This window comes from Ascaphus truei, chromosome 8 (genome assembly GCF_040206685.1).
Source record: "Ascaphus truei isolate aAscTru1 chromosome 8, aAscTru1.hap1, whole genome shotgun sequence".
Classification (NCBI taxonomy): domain Eukaryota; kingdom Metazoa; phylum Chordata; class Amphibia; order Anura; family Ascaphidae; genus Ascaphus; species Ascaphus truei.
The window spans coordinates 80,370,317-80,390,289 of record NC_134490.1 but is presented as its reverse complement, the minus strand read 5'-3'; the positions used below and the strand labels follow the sequence as shown (position 1 = coordinate 80,390,289).

Sequence of the window (19,973 nt, the reverse complement as noted above, 5' to 3'; positions counted from 1 at the left end):
TGTGTATATATATGTATATGTGTGTGTGGCCAGACATTCCTCTCGGCAAATCCTGGCAGTTTGCCCAAATTTTTTTTATTATATATATATTTTAAACGTGAGCAACGCTCACACCACGTTATAAGCAGATCTGCGTTGTAGCGGATCGCGCTATAACGGGGTTGAGCTGTACAAACAAATGGTTTTATGGCGCAAATTGGGTGGTGAATTAATATGTGAATAAAAAACTAAATAAAGACCTGTTCAATTAATATTTGAAAACCAAAAATGTCACACATTGAATTCCTCCATGGGAAAAAATGCACTGGATAGAGGTATAATTTTCTCCACAGCAAATCTCATATGAAGAAAGACATCAAAAGAGTCATATCTAAAGTATCTACAAGAGCTAATTTTGGAGTGAATCATCTCTGGATGTTTTCTTTCTTTATCTTTAATCTTGGATGCATTCTGAATATCTGGACTAATATTCTGATTAATTTCTTCAAAAAGGTATGTTTGTGAGCTGACTCTATCAATTGGGAGAGAATTGATAATCTAACTTTTTGGTATGTCTGAGTTGATTAGGCAAACCCCTCCCTTAAGTGTTAGTCAAATGCATGTGATTAGGGTACTTAAGTCACTGTAGCTTGGCTGCGAGCCATATGGCTGTGTAACATCAAAAGAATAACATCTTAAGTGTCATATCTAAAGTGTCTACAAGAGTTAATTTTGGAGGTGAAGATTGGAGGAAGATCTGGACTATGCATTACAACTTTGCCACTGTGAGACATTAACTTTTAACATCTGTGATTATTTGTACACTATCCTCCATTACCTGGGAAGTCTCTCCTCCTGCATATTACTATGCCCCCGCTATTGCTTTTTCTGTTTACTGTTTCCTCACTCCTTTGTGAATGTCTCTGTTCTCTCCAGCATCACCACTCCCCACTGCACCATTATTTATACACCTTTCTTTCATGAACTTCTTTACCCCTCAATAAAAAACACCAACACAAATCTTCTATTCACACTCTCTATCTACTCCTTCCCGCTGCTGGGGATCTCCCCTAAGCCTGAAGCCAGACATACACACCTGTATCTCACTCATGCCTCCCTGCCACCTCTTCCACTGTAAATGGGGTTAACCTTTTCATTAATACTGACCTACCTTAAATCTCACCCCACAAATCAAGCATCCCAATAGCCTGCACTCATAGCTATTGTTCCACAGTCACTCCTACCAACCATTGTGACCAAGCACTACCATCTACAGCACTTACTCCCTCACCTACTGTATCTGTAAGTTTCCCATTAAACCTCTTTGATTATAAACTCTTCGGGGCAGGGATTTCCTTTCATATTGTCTGATTTTGCTGCACTTATTGTATAATTATAATTCCCTGTACTGTATTCTTTGTGAAGCGCTGAGTACACTTTTGGTGCTATATAAATAAAGACATACAATACAATGAGCAAAAACAATGTACAGTAGTGTAACACGTTTTACTCAAAGAACTCACAACACAGTGGGAAAAGGACATAAACGCACACTCTCCGCACTGGTAACACACAGTAAGTGATTCAAGGTACATTCGAACCCAACTCCGGTCGCATCCTCAGCCCAGAACTCCGTGTGCACGGCTTCCCCTGTCTTTCACTTCCGCATTGAAACTGCGGAGCTCTGGGATGGCTGCGAAGAATATACCTCTATCCAATTAATTTTTTTCTATGGAGGAATTCAATGTGTCAGACCATTGACATTTTTGGTTTTTAATTATTAATTGCACAGGTCTTTATTAAGTTTTTAATTCACATTTATATTTTTGCATATTAATTCACCACCCAATTTGCACCATAATACCATTGGTTCATACTTCACAGATAAGACATGGCATCTCTTCATCTCAGGCTCCACACGCAACGACTACCTCCTTTTGCACACTTACATTCATTCTCAGCTTATTTTCCCTGTAATTAAAGATGAGGTTTCTGTGTTCCTCTCATCTCAACTTACAACTTGCCCCCTTGATCCTATTCCCTCATATCTCCTCCAGTTCCTCTCAAGCGCTCTAAACCCTACCCTAAGTAACCTTTTTAACCTTTCTCTCTCATCTCTGGCATATTACCTTTTTCCTAAAGAAACTCTCTCTTGGCCTAACCTCCATCTCTAACATCTGTCTTATCTCTCTTCTACCCTTTGCCCCAAAGATACTTGAGCAGCTTGTATATAAACACCGGACTAATTTTCTCTCCTTGAACTACCTGCTTGACTCTTTGCAATCCGGTTTCTGTACCCTACACTCTAACGATACAGCACAAAAAAGTAGCCAATGACCCACTCAGAAGTAAATCTAAAGGTCACTCCTCCTTACTAATTCTCCTGGATCTCTCTGCTGCCTTCAACACTGTTGATCAAACCTTTCTTCTGCAACCTCTCCACATCATTAGTCTCCATTAAGTAGCCCTCTCCTAGTTCACATCCTACCTATCTAGCCACTCTTCCTTCTCTGGTGTCTCCTCCTCTTCAAGCCCACTTTCTGTTGAGGTTCCACAAGGCTCTGTCCTTGGCCCTCTGCTATTCACATGCTATGGCACACCACTTCTCTTGATGAACTAATAAAGTCTTTTGGCTTTGCTGCCCAAATTTACCTCTCCTCCCCTTACCTCTCACCTTGTCTCTCTTGTCCCTTGTCTCTCGTCTCTTGTCCCATGTTACCAACTGTCTCTCAGTAATCTTCTCCTGGATGTCCCACCATTAGCTGAAGCTTAACATGTCCAAAACAGTACTAAAACTCCCCCTAATGTTCCCCCTCCCACTACCACCCCACACCTAAACTATCCCTCACTGTCAATAATACTACAATCCCATCAACATCCAAGCCAGCTGCCTATTTGTCATCTTTAACTCTGCCTTCTTCATCATTCCTAATGTTTCTACTCTCAGTAAGTACAGACATCTTCACAATATCGCTAGGATACGTTCTTTTCTCACTCACACACTAAACTCTTCCCTAGCATTAAGACATTTAAAAACTCCCTGAAGACCAACCTGTGATGGTTGTGGTAGATTTGACTTTCTCTAAATGAAGTTTAATAGGTAAGGAAGGTTAAGGGTGCTCAAACCCCAGGTAATTTCATCCAATACAAATTGCAATAAAGCACTAACCCTGGAGACACCAGTGGGAGTGGGTAGGTAAACCATAGACCTGTAAGTAATAAATGACGTTTGTCAATACTCAACTATAACAGTCTAAACCATAAGACCCACTCACGTCATCTCCAGGAGTGATTGCTGGCGTGCCAGCCACAGGGAATCCAAAGTCCAGATGCAGCAAGTACTAAATTAAGTTTAAGCCTGCCATTACCCTTACCTGTCAATAATATTATGTGTACTGTATGCATAAGAGCCGAAGTGGACCCTTTAAATATCCAAAGTCATCCAAGGGTGTTCCAGAGACTTGTGGAGGAGTTTGGAGGGAAGCGATGGTGGGAAATTTAAAACTGCTGACTAGCAAAGAGCAGGCAATGCTGCACCTACCATCGAGAACATTGGCGCAAGTTGGTAACGCGTAACAAGGTAAAATTCTGGCCGGAGGTCCCTGCGCCTAGGGCTCTACGTTGTTCCCCCCCATTTACCCTTGTTGGGTCAGTTTGTGTGGGTCTTATGTTCAGGAAGTTTGTGGAATCTTTTTTTCCAATAGATTCCCTTTTGTTCAACCCTGCAGTTCTGTCTAGTGTATTGATCCCTGGTGTAATTGTCCTGGTCTCCCGTGACTCAACCTTTTCAAGTAAGCCTAGATTCAGCTGTGCGGCTGGACAAAATTCCACGCTAACACCTCCTAACATACTCACTCCCAAACCTTGATGGTGTCAGCTATGCATTTGGACCATATTCCACTACCCGGAGGCATACTCCGCCCCACAGTGAGCAGTCACTTTACCTTTTCCATCATTGCCCATTACTCCCTCTAGATTGTGAGCTCTCATGAGCAGGGCCCTCCATTACTGTACCTTCTGTATCTTTCCACCTGTTTGTACTTATTTGGTATGGAATTCTGTTTATGTAATATACATAACTCTGTACCCCTATTGTACTGCACTGCGAAATTTATTGGTGCTTTACAAATGGACGATGATGACAATAATAATAATAATAATGATATTAATACTCCTTTTTTCACACAATGTACAAAGACAGGACTACAACTTATAGCTGCTCTCTCTCTCTGTCTGCAGACAATATGCCTTGTCTGTCCCTTCTATGCTAAAGAGTGGAGAGATTGCTAAAGCATGCGTGAACCTGGTGGATCATAGTGAATACCTGGACCTTAATGTTATGCTGGAGTACAATGGAATAAATGAGACCATCTTCAGTGAGCAAGTCCCAGCTACCAACACCTTCAAATGCAGCGATTTCCAAGTGAGTGTTTTGTGCCAATGGGAGGGAGTGATATGGCACAAGAAGGCAATTGGGTGGTTGGGGGGTAGCAGAGAGCTGGGTTGGAACATTCTTTGGTCAATGAGCTTTTGTCGCCAAATAGACTGATATTGTAAAACCACAGACATACAAAACAATTATACGAGAATTGTCATCTTGTGCCACATGTCATTCCTATATAGCCCATGTGGACACTATTGGAATACAGATGTCTAAACCTTGCATTGGTGGTAATTCCGTGTGCACACATGTAAAGGAGGCTAGTGACACATTGTATTACAATGTTATTATGTTCTTACTTATTTCATTTTAAAGTGAAATGATAAATGTAATGGAAATCCCAATGCAGAGGAGACAGTACTGGAGAAGGAGGAGGAAAGATGTAGATGTTTCTGCTTAATTTCCAATATCCTCATTTGTTACATTGTGTCTGATAGAAGGACCAATATCTGATATCCGTGATTGGGTTGATGGACAAAAGATGTAGTTAATGCTATAATGTAGCAAATGACCATATGACCATATGCAATAATGCTCTTGATGGAGCAGCCAATGTTTGGTATTATGGTAAAAAGGCAAACCAGGATAAATAACATGCACTCTGAGGGGCCTATTCACGTAACGTTGGTAAGTGCTTTAACGCATGTAAATTTCCCTTTACAAGTGAGTTTGCAGGTGTAGCTATTCACAAAGCTGTGATAACATGGCAAAATCGCTTGTAAACGCCTTTATTACAAGCATTATAACACTTGCTCTGACAAACCGTGTGGAAGGTCAAAAAATGCTGAAAATTGCATTTTTTGCCAGTAACTGCTACTGTATTCACGCAGCACCGAGATGCAAATCGCGGCTGAAATACTCGCATTTTTTAACATCACCTAAAAGGTGGGGAGATTGGATTAGCGAATTGTATCAGACGGAGTAGAATGAATTTTTACTACATGGGATTGAAGCCGGGAGTCTCCGGAGCTAACCCGCATGACTTTCAGCTCTGGTGACCCCATGACGTTTAGCTCCGGAGACCCCCTGATTCAATACTATGTAATAAAAATAAAATTACAGTCTAGCTTTACTACCTTAGTGGCTAACCGCTAAGGTAATGAAGGGGTTAAATAGCAGTACCTGGTTTGTTGGTGATAGAGGGGGTCGGTAAAGATTGTAGTTTCTCCAGGGTGAGTGTTTAGCCTCCTGTGATGGTTGCGAGAGGGGTTAACCCCTCCATAACATAAGCGGTTACTATCGCTAAAGTAATGAAGGGGTTTTCCCCTCCTGCTACCAAACTGGGACACCTAAATACCCCCTTCATCCACCTGTTCTACCACCAACACCACACACAGGAATGAGCAATAGCTCTATATGCCAAATATGGCTTATGGCGCTTTTGCCCAATCAAATATACAGTACATTGCAATAATATGAAGAAAAAAAACCCACTAGCCATTTAATACATTGCTTGTCACTGTGGTTATCAATGCCCTCAATGGGGGCACACATATCCACATTGGCAACCAGTGTACACCCTACTACCCCCTACAATCCCCCTCCCCCCCAGACACACACAGTAATGGGCAAAAGCCATATTAGCCAGATCTGGCTAATAGCTCTTTTGTCCATTCAAAAACAATAGCCACCCACCCTATAGTAAATAAAAATAGCCCTACCAGGATGAAGGCTGTCCTCATCCTCATCTTTACTGGCACCAACATTTAAATTAAAACACCAGCTACTGACCAGTAACCCCTTAATTGCTTTAGCTGGTAGTAACTGCTATAGCTATTGAGGGTTTTGCTATGGTAATTAAGGGGTTAAACCTTCCCTCGACCCACATGGGAGGTCTAACCACCCTCCCCAGGGCACCTATCCCCATCACATACCCCCTCTACCCCATTACCATACACACAAATAGGCAATAGCTCTATTAGCCAAATATCGCTAATAGTGCTTTTGCTTATTTCTGTTGCAAAAAAAAATAGAAAATACACAATAAAAAAATATACACATTGCAATAAATTAAAAAGAAACACTAGGCAATAAATCCATTGATTGATTGTCACTGTGGTTACCTACATGTATGCCCTCAACAGGAAAAGAAAAGGCAAACAAGGTAAATAACATGTACACAAAAAGAGAGACAATAGAAGAAGTAGAAATATAGCCCCAGTTAAAAAAAAAAGTGCAAAGTTAGAGCCACACATACTGATAAAGAAACGGTATTAGGGGAAATATAGATTGGTAAAGAGAGAACCATGTTTACGTCATGAGCCTATCTTTGTATCCTCCAAGGTCCCAACAGTGCCAGTGGCTGTACCAGTCTTCATTACCTTTGAGGCTATTGGTCAGAGCATCCAACTCCTGGAGCGCAGAAGTGTGGTGATTGATGTCATGAATGACGTTTACTTGATTCAGCTGGACAAACCAATCTACAAGAAGGGACAGAAAGGTGAGAGCGCTCTGTTTTGTTTTGTAGTCTTTCAATTTGCACTATTTACCAATGCAAAATGGAAAAATGCCACAAATTATCATATGTTTTTCTTTTTGTGCCACTGGATATTGAATTATAAATCAGAGATGTAACATTTACATGGGATGTAAGATATTTGTTATTAAACAATCTTATCACTGGTGTCCCTTTCTGACAAGTTATGGTAAAAGTCTGATTTGTAATTTACAAAAGAGTAGAGTTAATAGGATCTCAGTAGAAATCCTGGGACAATTTCCCCTCAGTTGTCTTAACAGTTTAGTTCTACATCTGTTGAAAGAGAGAACTTTGCTTGTTCCTATGATTCGTGAGATCTTTTAATGGACCAACATGAGAGTTCTTCATAAATGAAATCCTGCAAGAGCTTTCCAAACCTCACAGGTCTCGTCACATGTACTATCTGCAGGGCTCATTAACACAATGTGTTCCTCTCTGCAGTGCGAATACGTTTGATCTCCCTAAATTCCGAGCTGCAGCCAGTGCCCACGAAGGTGAGTTCTTTACAGGGATTTTCTTGAGTGGATTACAGGGATATAGAGCCGGCACCTCCAGAGCCACCCAACTCAGGGACAGATATGGGAACCGGAACCTTGCAGCTCTAGCAATGGAAATCTCAAGGGAAGGACTTGGATACAGAGTTTGAAGGCTCTAGTTGTGGGTGCTCAGCCCTCTTAGGGCTAGAATGCTGGGCTGGGGTGGGTGCAGAGAAAGAAAGAACTCAGATATTTGGTGGTATAGGAAACAGGCACAGATGTAGATTCTGGCTGGGAGTTACTGGATAATTAAGAGAGGATGAAGGGACACATAGCCCAGCACTTCTGTAGCTTTACAGGAACTGTCTAGGGAGCCAGGGAAATTATATGAATATACTGCTCTGGAACACATTTATGGAGATTATGGAGTCTGCAATGACCAATATTAATATTTTGTATTTTCTTTCTTTTCAGTACTCCGTGATTTATGTATCGGTAAGAACATTTATTTACATTAACTAATGGCTTGCATCTACAGTATAAAACGAACGTGAACCTGCTTTGAGAGATCTAGACTTATTGGGCCATATGCACATTCTTTCATGCTGTCACTGTGGCTTATATTCAATATAGTGAGAAGAAAGGTAACGCACAATTATCATGAATGAAAATGAATACATGGTTAAATTGACAATGTATTAGAGAATAAGTTACAGGTCACTGTTCCATAATGTCACACTATAATCATACAGTAGGAGGGATCAACTCAAAGGGTCAGACAGCCTTTTGGTTTCTGTTTTACTGTGTCTGTTTATTGTGGGAGATAAAGACAGGCAGATCGGACCTCAGATTTAGCTAGACTTACTGTGTCTGACGCCTTCAATGAACAAGCAAAAGTAAGCGGTGCCTGGGACAGTGTCTCTCACAATGGAGCTGCGGAGGGTCAGTGCTTCTGTTTCGGACTCCTCCAGCGTTAATTCTACATTGCTGTGACCATTGCGGTCATGTGATTGCACGTAACCGCGGCACTGCAGACAGTAACTGTTGCTACATCTGTATGTCCAAGACTGCGCCACCCAACAGTGGGCAGGTCTGTCTTCTTGCAGCAGGGAGACAAACGTTCTAGTTAGGGTTTTTTCATTGTCACTTTTATATATCTATCCTTTAGGATCCGTCTGGGAGTCGCATGACCCAGTGGCAAAATCAGGAGTCAGAGCGTGGCATCGTGGCGCTGGAATTCCAGCTGATTAGTGAGGCTACTCTGGGATCCTACTCTATCACGGCTGAGACCGCATCAGTTGGTTCTGTGAACCAGTGGTTTACGGTTGAAGAATACGGTACGTCCATTTACTTACTTCTTACGCACCCTGCAGGTGTCAGGAGCTCTGGTTGTAAGAATAACGCTTCATCGCTCACATGGATGGCGATCACTATGAGGGAAACGTTGTTGACTTGGCAGGCTTTACTGATCTAGCTCATTGGACAATGTGATGAAAAAAATCAAGCCATAAAAAAAAATGGAAAAGGGCGGTTTACACTGAAAGAAAGGGCTAGAGTGCAAACAATTTAATTAAATATATTGGGCAAATAACAAAAATAAAGCAAAGAGGGCAAATGGTACCTCTAATGCTGACAATGTGATGATGCAATAAATCCATGTATAACTCAAACTGTACACCTTATGGAAATTGCATTCTAACTCTGGCTATCACTTAATATTACCTAATTATAGTTTAAAATATTTATATTGTGTGTCTGAATGAAGCAGAATGCATCATTCAGATTGGCTGATTCCGGTTACCATGCTGTATAATTCCATATAACAACCCTGTGATGTCACTCATAAATAATTTGTTTCTGTGTTTCAGTGTTGCCCAGATTCAGTATATCTCTGGAAATTCCCACCGTCATAACTATACTAGATCAAAGTATATCATATAATGTGACTGCCAAGTAAGTGAAACTTGGGTAACACACTCACGAAGAGCACTGTTTATTCATAATGCTGGGCAGTTTATCTATACATCACTTTACCAGTTGTAGGGTAGTAATTAAAATGGTGCAAATAATTTGTAAGTCTATAAGAACAGGGTGAACTTTGGTTGTACTGTAAATATGGCAGAAAATACCAAATACATTGAAATAAAACAAACCTTTTGTGAATATCACAAATTAGTGGTTAAAAAAATCACAAATATTCCTCCAACCTCAATGAGTTCTGTGTATCACCCCCTAAATATTAGTGGAGAGTGATTATTTTGTTGCAAATTGCTAGGCAGAGTGTATGTATTTATTTGTTTTGTGCCATTTCTTGTATTGCTGTGAGAATATGAGCTTGGACTGGAGATACATGTTCATGTTGGCACAGGTATATGTATGAAGAAATGTGCAGCTGGAGTTACTTTTTTTTTTTTTTTGCGGGTTTCTGCGTTGGTTTCCTCCGTTGCTTTGAAGGTGGCATATGAAATACTTTAGTGTCAGAATACAGCACATTCTGTAACAGTACAAATACTCTCTGTGCATATGGAGTGAATCACACTAAGAAAACACACATTTATTTTGATGTACAGTAAATGCTTCAGTGCAAACGCGCTTCTTCATATGTAGCCCACCTCGGTATTAAACTTCTGAAGAGAACACAACTCCTTATTGACTTCTTTTTGCCTCTATCCCGCTCTGTCTCTCAGGTACACATATGGCCAGGGCGTCCCAGGGTTGTTGAGCGGGAGACTGTGCAGAAAGTATGACAATTATTATCCTGGAAACAGCTGTAACAGGAATCCTGATGGCATTTGTGTTTCCATCACAGGAAAGGTGAGTTTTCAGATACCACCAGATCTAGCAACCATAGGCAGAAAGCCTAACGGAGAACCTGCGGTGTAATTTAAGACAACATCGTGCCGGAGCAAACAGAGGAAATCATAGCTAGCACGAGCAATGGTCCTCAATCTTAAGGAGACGAGGATGTCCCAGTGGAGAAGATATATCAAGAGTTACAAAAGCTGTAGTTTACAAAGCCTCTGCAAAATATACAATATCTGTCTAGTGTAAGAATGCTGGGGAATATAGATGGGTGATTTTTGGAGGAGGATGAATAAATTAGGGAGAAATGCCTGCTGAAAAAGGAGCACACCTGAGGTATCCTGTGAGATATGCTAATGACTGTGCAAAGTATATTTGAATGAGTCACATACAGTGGCGGATTTCCCATTAGGCCTGGGCCTAGGGTTCAAAAATATCCACCCTTATATACATTTTCCATGCTCTCAGGTCAATTGGGCCTAGTAGGAATGCAGTTGGCTGTGGCGGCCGCCTGCTTGCTGTCGCCCTCCTTCTCCTTTCAAATCTCAGCGGCAAATTATGCGGTGGACGTGACCAATGTGTTGTCACATGGCATCTCATTGCCATGGCAAAGCGTTGTCACGTTGGTGACGTCCGCGGCACCATTTGGCGGTTCGTTCATCTCAACTGCTAAAGATGCCGGACATGGACACCTGCAGAACATATTAATCAATGTCTAGATAAAAAAAGATAATGCCACAGTGTACTGTACTGTTAATTTAGGAGCTAACACAAAATGTACTTTTGTTTTTTTGTTTTTTAACACCTAAGACCTGAGTGATTCTTTCCTTCTTTCTTTGTGTCTCTTTCCTTCTTGTTCCTCTCCCATTTTTTTACATCCCAGTTGGGGTCGGATGGTACATTTAGTGGCACCGCTGACTTAACCCAGTTCCAGCTGGAGCGATCAGGACTTCAGATGAGCTTCAATTTTGATTTCACTGTGATTGAAGAGGGCACAGGTAACATACAAACAAGTCTAAGTGTCACCTTCTGTAGAAGGAATAAGAACGTACAGTGTTAGTCAGAGGAAATAGAAATTATTTGTTAAGAAATAAGTGTTGAGCAGAGTTATTTTTTGTGGCGCAAAAGTTCTGGTATTGATATTGGTCCTAGAGCAGTGTGGATTTGTGATAGGGGGTGATACATTGTATTGGACGTGCACATCTCACCTTATATGGTGTACATACAATAAAGTAACCTAGAACACAAATCTAAGTGAGGTGCACTAATGTACTGTATAGTAGCAAACTATTTTTGCATTCTCGTACTCAATAAATGGGGCTTTTGTTTGTTGTGCTGCTGCAGGAATTCAAGTGAAAGAGTCTCAGTACGTGAGTATCTCCAGTCAAATTGCCCGGATCGATTTTGAGCACCAGGATATGGAGCAGCATTACAAACGGGGCATCCCTTATTTAGTTCAGGTGAGTCAGTCAGGTGTTTTTTTGGACCTTCGTTAAGAAATCATACATAGCACTCTGTGCCTGCAGTATACTCAGAGCTGGTCTAGGACGTTTGGCAGCACCCAAAATGCGGACATTTCTCCACTGGGCACTTCACCGCGATGTCTGCTTCTGCGCCCGACCCGACAAGCCACGTCCGCCGGCTCCAACAACTGCAGAGTTAAATGTCCTGCATGGGACCGATACACTGCCTAGGCAGGCCACTTCGACGCGCCATATTTAAATATCCACGGGATATTTAACAATGGTGTATATGAGCGGCCTGTCTAGGCAGTGTAGCGGTCCCGCGCGGGACTTTTAAACATGCAGTTGTCAGAGCGGCAGACCTGGCTTGTCGGGGGCACGGCGGACAGTGTGCAGTCAGGCGCAAAAGCGGACATCACAGCGAAGTGTCCCGGGGCCAACCTAATATAGAGGGGAGAGATGTAAAAATGTCTTCAATATTGGTTCTACCTTAATTTAATTTTTCTTCTTCTTTGTTTGGTGTTTTTTTGCAAATGTTCACCAATTTTTCACTCAACATTCATCAGAAAGATGATACATAAAGGGTTGCATTACCTTGCACATTCACTTGTAATTCTTTACAAAAAAACAATTTGCACATGTATCCAGAATATATCAGATCAATGTGTATCTGAACTATATGCAGAGTCACGTGTATCAGTAGTATGGAGAAGTAAAAACTGTCTCAGTCTACAGCTGCGGCCGCCTTTATCCTAATGCGGCCGTATCGGCGCAACTCTGATAACCGCAGGCAGATGCAGTATTTTTTTTTTTTTTTTCCGGAATATGTTTTGGTATTTTAGCGCTTGTAATATTAGCATTTTATTAGCGCTGTCAGCAATACCGTCTAAAAACTCAGGGGGGCGTTCGCAAGCTGTTGTCTTCAAAGTCTAATACTTTAGCAGTTCAACCTACACAACGTTAGTACACAGTCTGCGTGTGCGCGTGCAGTGATTGTAAATTTGCATATTTATACATGCATGTGCAGTGCTGTATGTCTCATTTGAACATTGTTGAAACGCATAGGCGTGTACTGTAACAGTATCACATTTCGGCATATACAGCGCTCTCCTCTCGCTCGCCCCCGCACACACACAGGATAATTTACTGCACTGCAGTATTTCAACTTCTTATCTTATCTACAGTACAGTACACCTCTCCCACACCATTCCTTTGAATGTGTGTCTTTCTGGTTTCAATCACATTCCTGCTTGCTAGCTGATGATTACTGCGCATGCGTCTATAACTTCACCACTGCTTGCTTGCGAAGTTCAAGAGTGAGTGACCAAAAAAAAAAAATATTTTCTCGTCATTTTTTATTTTTATTTTCTCCACAAGCCTGCCTAAACCATCTTGATATTACGATATTCAATCTGTGCTGTAGCTTTTGACTGCGACACTGTGTTTGACTGCATATGGTTGATTTGTGTGGTTTTTATGTATTTGGGGGTGTGGGGATCAAATTATTATGATGACCTGCCTGTTGAAAATATGTCATGTCTTTGAACTACAGTACAGCTAATCCTTCATGCAGCTGTACCCTGTACCCCCCTCCCCCCTCCCCCACGCACACACACACACAAGGCCCGCTCAAGGATTTGAACCTCTTAAAGACACCTCTCCAGAACCATTCCGTTTCTAAAGCTTGTAATTGTGCTTTTAATCGTCCCTAGCCGAGCATCACCTCTCTGCACCTGCGTGTAATCCTCTTTGGGAAGTGGAGCTACATAGCTGATGATTACTGCGCATGCATCTATAACTTCACTACTGCTTGCTTGCAAAGTTCAAGAGTGAGTGACCAAAAAAAAAAAAAAATATCAGTCAGTCCCCTAAAGAAGTTCCCACAGTCAGTCCCACCAATAATTTTCTCGGGGGGCGTCTCCTGTTCACATGCGCATGCGCCTACTGTAGATGTGATGACACGCATAAGCATTTCAAGTAGGTTCCAATGCGCATGCGCCTAGCTTTCCACCAATTGTGCAGTATCTACTGTAGAAGCTGCTCAGCCAATGATATTGCTTACAGGAGAATCGCTTGACTGTACATTGATATTGATATTTCAAAAACAGAATAAAATACGGCAACATTACTCACCATAGACTTTGCCAATCAGCTGGCGCCGAGCCACTGCCAGTCCCATATTCTTGATTATACACGTAGTTGACAGGCGCCAGCGGATGAGGCTGGAAATCGCTTTGGTACATGCAAGCTTGCTGGAATCTGTACGTGAAATCCGGCTCAGGCTGCAGTTTTCCGGGCGGGGACAGACAGCAAGATTTGCCGGTCACCAGGTTTTCACTGACGGTCGGACCGTTATTGGATGCTGGCGCTGTCGCTGGCGCATTGCTTGCCAGCGACTGATGTTTCTTAGTTGGTTTTAACATGACCTTTCGCCTTTTGAAGTCTCCATGATCATAGATACGGGAAAAATCCGGTGGTGCACACCAATGCCCTCAAATAACACCGAGATCAATACGGAAAAAAAAATCACGGATCAATACATAACTTTTTCCTTATTGCACGCTTCCACACATGAGCATCTGGTGAAAATTTGTAAAAGTCATAGTTTTTGATAAAATACTGATAAATTTGACCAACTGTTGCCATCTTATCATCTGTTGCATTAATGGCGGCCCATATTAAATAAGCGTACGTTCTGTCGGATTTTTGGAACACGGACTGCGGTGGTGCTTAAATTGATACATTATTGTAACTTCTTCAGTACCAAGGCCGATTTACAATGGACCACTGTGGTATTTTTTAAACACCTGCAAGTCGACACATTACTGAAGCGCATGCGCATTACAATTCATGAATATCTGCCACCTGGCGGATATGCGAAGAATTGCAACCAATTAAATTCGAACCATTATCAATAAACACATGAATAAACACATCAACCGCGGGTGACGCCGGCATGAATGCAACATGAATGCGGTATGAATGCAGCATGAACGTGGTGAAGTGCATGGCATTCGGGAAAAATCCCCGAAAAAATTCGGCGATGTTGGAGAATAAAAGGGGCCGCGGCTGTAAGTAACTGGGAGCCTTTTTGTTGGCTAGATAGATCTCAAAAAACAGTACAGGCACTCTTATGTTCAAAGTAGTGAGATTAGTGCAACGCTTCGGTCCCAACTGAATCTTTCTCAACCGAATCATTGAGCTAATAAATCTCACTTTTTTGAACATAGGAGTGCCTGTCTTTTTTTTTTTTTTTGCATACCCCTTCTGCTCGGTACGCACCCTGTCTTTACATTTATTAATTTTTCGCTTTGTGAGTACCCTGTTCCCGATTATTTATTTATTTATTTATTTATTTATTTATTTATTTATTTATTTATTTATATATATATATATATATATATATATATATATATATATATATATATATATATATATATATATATATATATCTCAACTGTAAATATTCCTGTATATTCATTTGCATGTCTTAGACAGGTCTGCAACCCTGTCTTTCACCATTATCACACAGCACTTCCACTGCAGCAAGGGATTCTGGGAAATGACATGCAAATGAGCACACAGTGCCACCTTTTATCTCATGCTCACATTATATGAATGAGATAAAAGGTGGCACTGTGTGCTCATTTGCATGTCATTTCCCAGAATCCCTTGCTGCAGTGGAAGTGCTGGGTGATAATGGTGAAAGACAGGGTTGCAGACCTGTCTAAGGCCTTGGCCATGTTTACCGCTTGCTGGCGGAAGCGTGCTGACGCGCGCTCCCGCTCAGCACTGAGCCCCTACAGTCGCAATTAGAGCGGCTTTAGTAGGGGCTCACCTGCGCTTCCGCGTGCTTGCGGAAGCGCAGGTCTTAGGGGAATTTAAAATTCCCCCGCTTGCCGGCGCGACAGGCCGGTCACGTGAGCGGTTCGCCCAATGAGGGCGAACCAGCTCTATGACGTCACTGGCCCGCCCCCGGCCAGTGACGTGCCTGCCCCCAGCCCGCCCCCTTATGGCGAGCAGGACAAGCAACCGCAAGGCCAGGGAAAGCACCCGCTTTCCCTGAGCCTCAGCGCGCATCAGCACGCCAGCGGTAAGCATGTCCAAGGCCTTAGACATGCAAATGAATATACAGGAATATTTACAGTTGCTTTATGCTTTACTGTGGAGGGTTTTGGTCACTTTTTTCACCCACCATAACCTTAATAAATGTGGTGATTACCTACTCTTTAATCTCATCTGAGCAAATGTCAGCAACCAACCTCACACTGATGATACCCATCAAGGTTGAAACATGTCTGTGAGTGGGTTTACTGACTTTGCATCTCCCAAGCCCTTGCTTAAAAGCTGTGTCTAAAGCAGCATGCATTGGCTAGGGGTTGCTCATGTAATGTGAGTATGAGATAAAAGGTGGCACTGTGTGCTCATTTCCATGTCATTTCCCAGAATCCCTTGCTGCAGTGGAAGTGCTGTGTGCTGGGTGATAATGGTGAAAGACAGGGTTGCAGACCTGTCTAAGACATGCAAATGAATATACAGGGATATTTACAGTTGATTTATGCTTTACTGTGGAGGGTTTTGGTCACTTTTTTCACCCACCATAACCTTAATAAATTATAAATATGTGTGTGTGTGTGTGTGTGTACACGTACGTACACATATATGTATATGTATATGTACATATACAGGACAGGCACTCCAAAATCCAAAGGTGACATTTATTCCTCTGGTGCCCTTGATAAAGACTCCATTGGGAACCGAAACATTGAGGAATACATTTCACCTTTGGATTTTGGAGTGCCTGTCCTGTTTTCTTCTATCAGATGTGCTGCCTTGCTGACACCTGGACAGTTTGCACCCGACTACCACCTGTATCTACACATGTGTGAGTGCCTGGTTTTCAGGAGATATATAGATATCTATATAGATATAGATTGATAGATATTCATTGGCCATTCAGTAAATATACTATTTATGTTTCAGTTGATTTTAAAGGATGCGAATGAGAAGCCGATCAGTAATGAAATGATAGAGCTGCAGGTTAATGGAAAAGTTGTGCAGAATCTAACCACTAATGCAGAGGGGAGAGCGGAGTATGAGATCGACACCTCCAATTTTGTACAAACAGAGCTTGTTATCCAGGTAAGTACATCAACACTGCCGGCCTTTGTATAAAATAGTGCCACACACAGGTATGGGGTGTCATACACACCCAGCACCACAAAAACACAGCAATATAACAAACCTGACATGCAATACATGTACATAAACATGATGCTGTAAAGACTTTCATATAGTGCTATATCAATATGCAATGAAACTTCTGCAGTTGCTGTACACGGTCAGCTCAACATACGCTATTATAGTGCTGCACCACACACCCCAATGTCTCCCTTACCAAAATTCCTGATTTAGCGAACATCTGAAATATAATTGTAAGCTGAGGGATTTTGGCCCATGAAGCAGTGTTATTCCACGAGACCCCTTTCCGGCACATTCATTTGACTGAACTGTAAATTACCTTCCAGCATCGCTAGATGTAATATCAGCGCTATGTAATCATGGGTCTCCATACCTTAAATTTGGTGATTATACTTGGCACCATATTACCTTGATTTTAAAATAAATATTACAAAGCCAATTAGTAACTGTGTACTGTACATTTGTTAAAGACACAAAAATCATTACAAAATAAAGAAAACTGCAAACATTTAAGGGTGCATACACCAGGTTAATTTGTACCCTCCTCCTGGATACTACACATATAATACACAGAAATGGGATACTGTAGGTAACCTAGTTGCAACAAAAGACCAATTTTATTGATTGACGAAAAAAATTAACCATGCACCTGCTTGTATCAGCCTGTATCACTTTCCCATAGCAACATGTTTCGGTACAGGTGTGCAGGTTACTTATCCCATTATAATGTTGTTAAATAAATAGACTACCTTCAGTCACGCTTGCGATCAGGGAAACATCCTGAAATGTAGCCAACAATGAATCTCTTCTGATACAAGTCCCATCTTCCCAAATCATTTCTACAGTATCTCCCCGATAGGACCTTTTTAATCTACTATGTAGACTTGGATACTCTATAGACGTGTACATATTGATATGTTAACATGATTATTGTCTCATATACATATAATTAAAGAATTGTGTTCACTGCCAGCACTATATTCCCATATTCACATCACCAAGTACTGTATACAGTATACCATGATGTATATACACAATGCTATGAATACCATACTGTACATTACTAAAAACTCTCTCTCCCCACCAGGCCAATTACAAGAACGGAGAGCAGTGTTTTGACCCTGGGTGGAGGATTCCAGTTTATTCCAATGCTTATCGCTCAGTCCCCCGGTTTTACTCTTGGACCGGGAGCTTTGTGGATGTGCGGCCTCTCCATGGGGAGCTGAGCTGTGGGCAGAGATATAACACCAGGGTGTTATATTCACTAAGCAGAAACGGAGTTGGGAAGGGAGTCAACACAGCCACTTTCTACTACCTGGTGAGTAAGAAAGTGCAAAAGAAAAAAAGAAGAACTGAGTAGGAGAGAATGTAAAGAGAGAAACTGAGAGGAAAGGGAGATAAATGGGGAAAGAGGAGCATACAGAACATTTGTGTAAATATATCATGTATTTATTTATTCTGGTAAATTTCATCTTTCCAATAATGATGATTTAAATGGTGAGTTCTGCAATATTTTCCTTATAAAAGATCTCCAATGTGAAATACCTACATTTATGGGATAAACTGTTGAATTGCAAGTTCTGATATCTGTAAATATTCATTCCTCTTTATTCTGTTCTGCAATAAACAAAATGCATTAAGAATTATGATTATAGGAGGGAGCGTTTGGTTTTTCAGAACTTTTCTCCTCTCTACGCTCTCCCAGGTGATGTCAAAAGCCAAGATTGTCGAATCCGGTGAACAGCGAGTAGATCTGAGCAACTGTGAGTATTCAGTCCCTCACGGACAAAGAACCTAAGGGCGTGTAATATAGTGCACGCGCATGCGCTACCGTGCGCACGCGTCCATTAGAATTGGTTGTGTCCAGGTGTTCTATAATTTAGTCGAGCGCGTGCACAGCAGCGAGTGGTGGCACGGCAGATCACAACAAATACATGAAAATTTATATTTTCGCGCTGCTGCCGCGCCACATGACGCTGCCAAGCCAATCAAAGAGTGGCTATCGCTGTGACGTCTATAGCCAGACCCACTAACCACGCACGCCACCGCTTACAACATATAAACGAAACACACGCGCCACATGCATGTGCAATGCCGGGCGCGCGCCCGCACGTGCACCAGCGCCTACTATATAACAAGCCTAACACTTCTAGGACTGCATGATGCATTAGATAAGCACCAGCTGGCACTCCCATGTCTTAGGCTGCGCTTATAGTGCCATCTATGGATGACGTCAACCGTCTCCGTAGCCCTTGCGAAAGTTGTAATTTGAGTTTTGGAGACGTCTCTGACTACAAGGGGAACAAAAAGTGCGGGCTGTGTAGCGCTATTCAAAATAGAATGAATAAATATCAATATAAACTCCCTAATAACAATATACAGTGATAAAAGTAATTCGGGCTGCCAACTAAAAATCACTGACTACCCAAAATGAGTGATATAACAGACATAAGATAGGGGCGCCCTTACTCTAAATATATTAATTGAAATAAATACAAAAGGATTAACAATATAAATGAATCCTACAGTGATTGTGCACAAATACAACCGTGTGATAGTGACTGGATGCTGAAATAGTCCCAAAAAGTTCCAAGGAGGCAGAAAACTGGAAACAGCCGTTGCTCAGCACATGAAAAGGAATAAATAAAACAACATAGTGTAATATTGTTAAGGGACAATGCACCTTGGAGATAATGATATGAAAAAAATATATATAAAAAAAACACAAAAAAAGAAGATAAAGTGATTGAGAAAGCACAAAAAATGAATAAAAACTATTTAATAAAAAGACAAAAATCTATGAACAAAAACATTAAAAACTAGACATCCACTGATCCTGCGTCCGGCAACTATAAGAATCCTACTTACAAGCTGCAAGTAGGTCAAGCGCATTGGAATACAGTATCTCTTTATGGCTGCTCCTCTGCTACAGGTGTACTGCCGGGATGTCCTCTCTCGCTTCTACCCAGACCGCTAGGTGTACGGAAAGGACCTCCGTCTGCTGGGGAGTTGATTTTGAAAGCCTTCAGACCTCCCCTGCTCGCAATCTCCAGCACACTGCTCTGCCTCTCCCTCTCTCGCGAGAGAATCCGCCGTCGGAGGGGGCTGGTACAGGTGTAGGGCGCCAAAGATTT

General features: G+C 41.8%; 1 protein-coding gene across 1 annotated transcript in view; it reads left to right on the top strand.

Annotated features, from left to right (window-relative positions):
• LOC142502041 (ovostatin-like) overlaps positions 1-19,973 on the top strand; it is a 178,990-nt gene that overhangs the window by 107,061 nt on the left and 51,956 nt on the right. Inside the window, 12 exon segments of the mRNA XM_075612832.1 lie at positions 4,219-4,402; positions 6,704-6,860; positions 7,338-7,390; positions 7,847-7,867; positions 8,541-8,709; positions 9,241-9,325; positions 10,060-10,186; positions 11,058-11,172; positions 11,519-11,634; positions 16,621-16,779; positions 17,927-18,157; positions 18,545-18,602. Coding sequence (XP_075468947.1) covers positions 4,219-4,402; positions 6,704-6,860; positions 7,338-7,390; positions 7,847-7,867; positions 8,541-8,709; positions 9,241-9,325; positions 10,060-10,186; positions 11,058-11,172; positions 11,519-11,634; positions 16,621-16,779; positions 17,927-18,157; positions 18,545-18,602 — 1,475 coding nt within the window.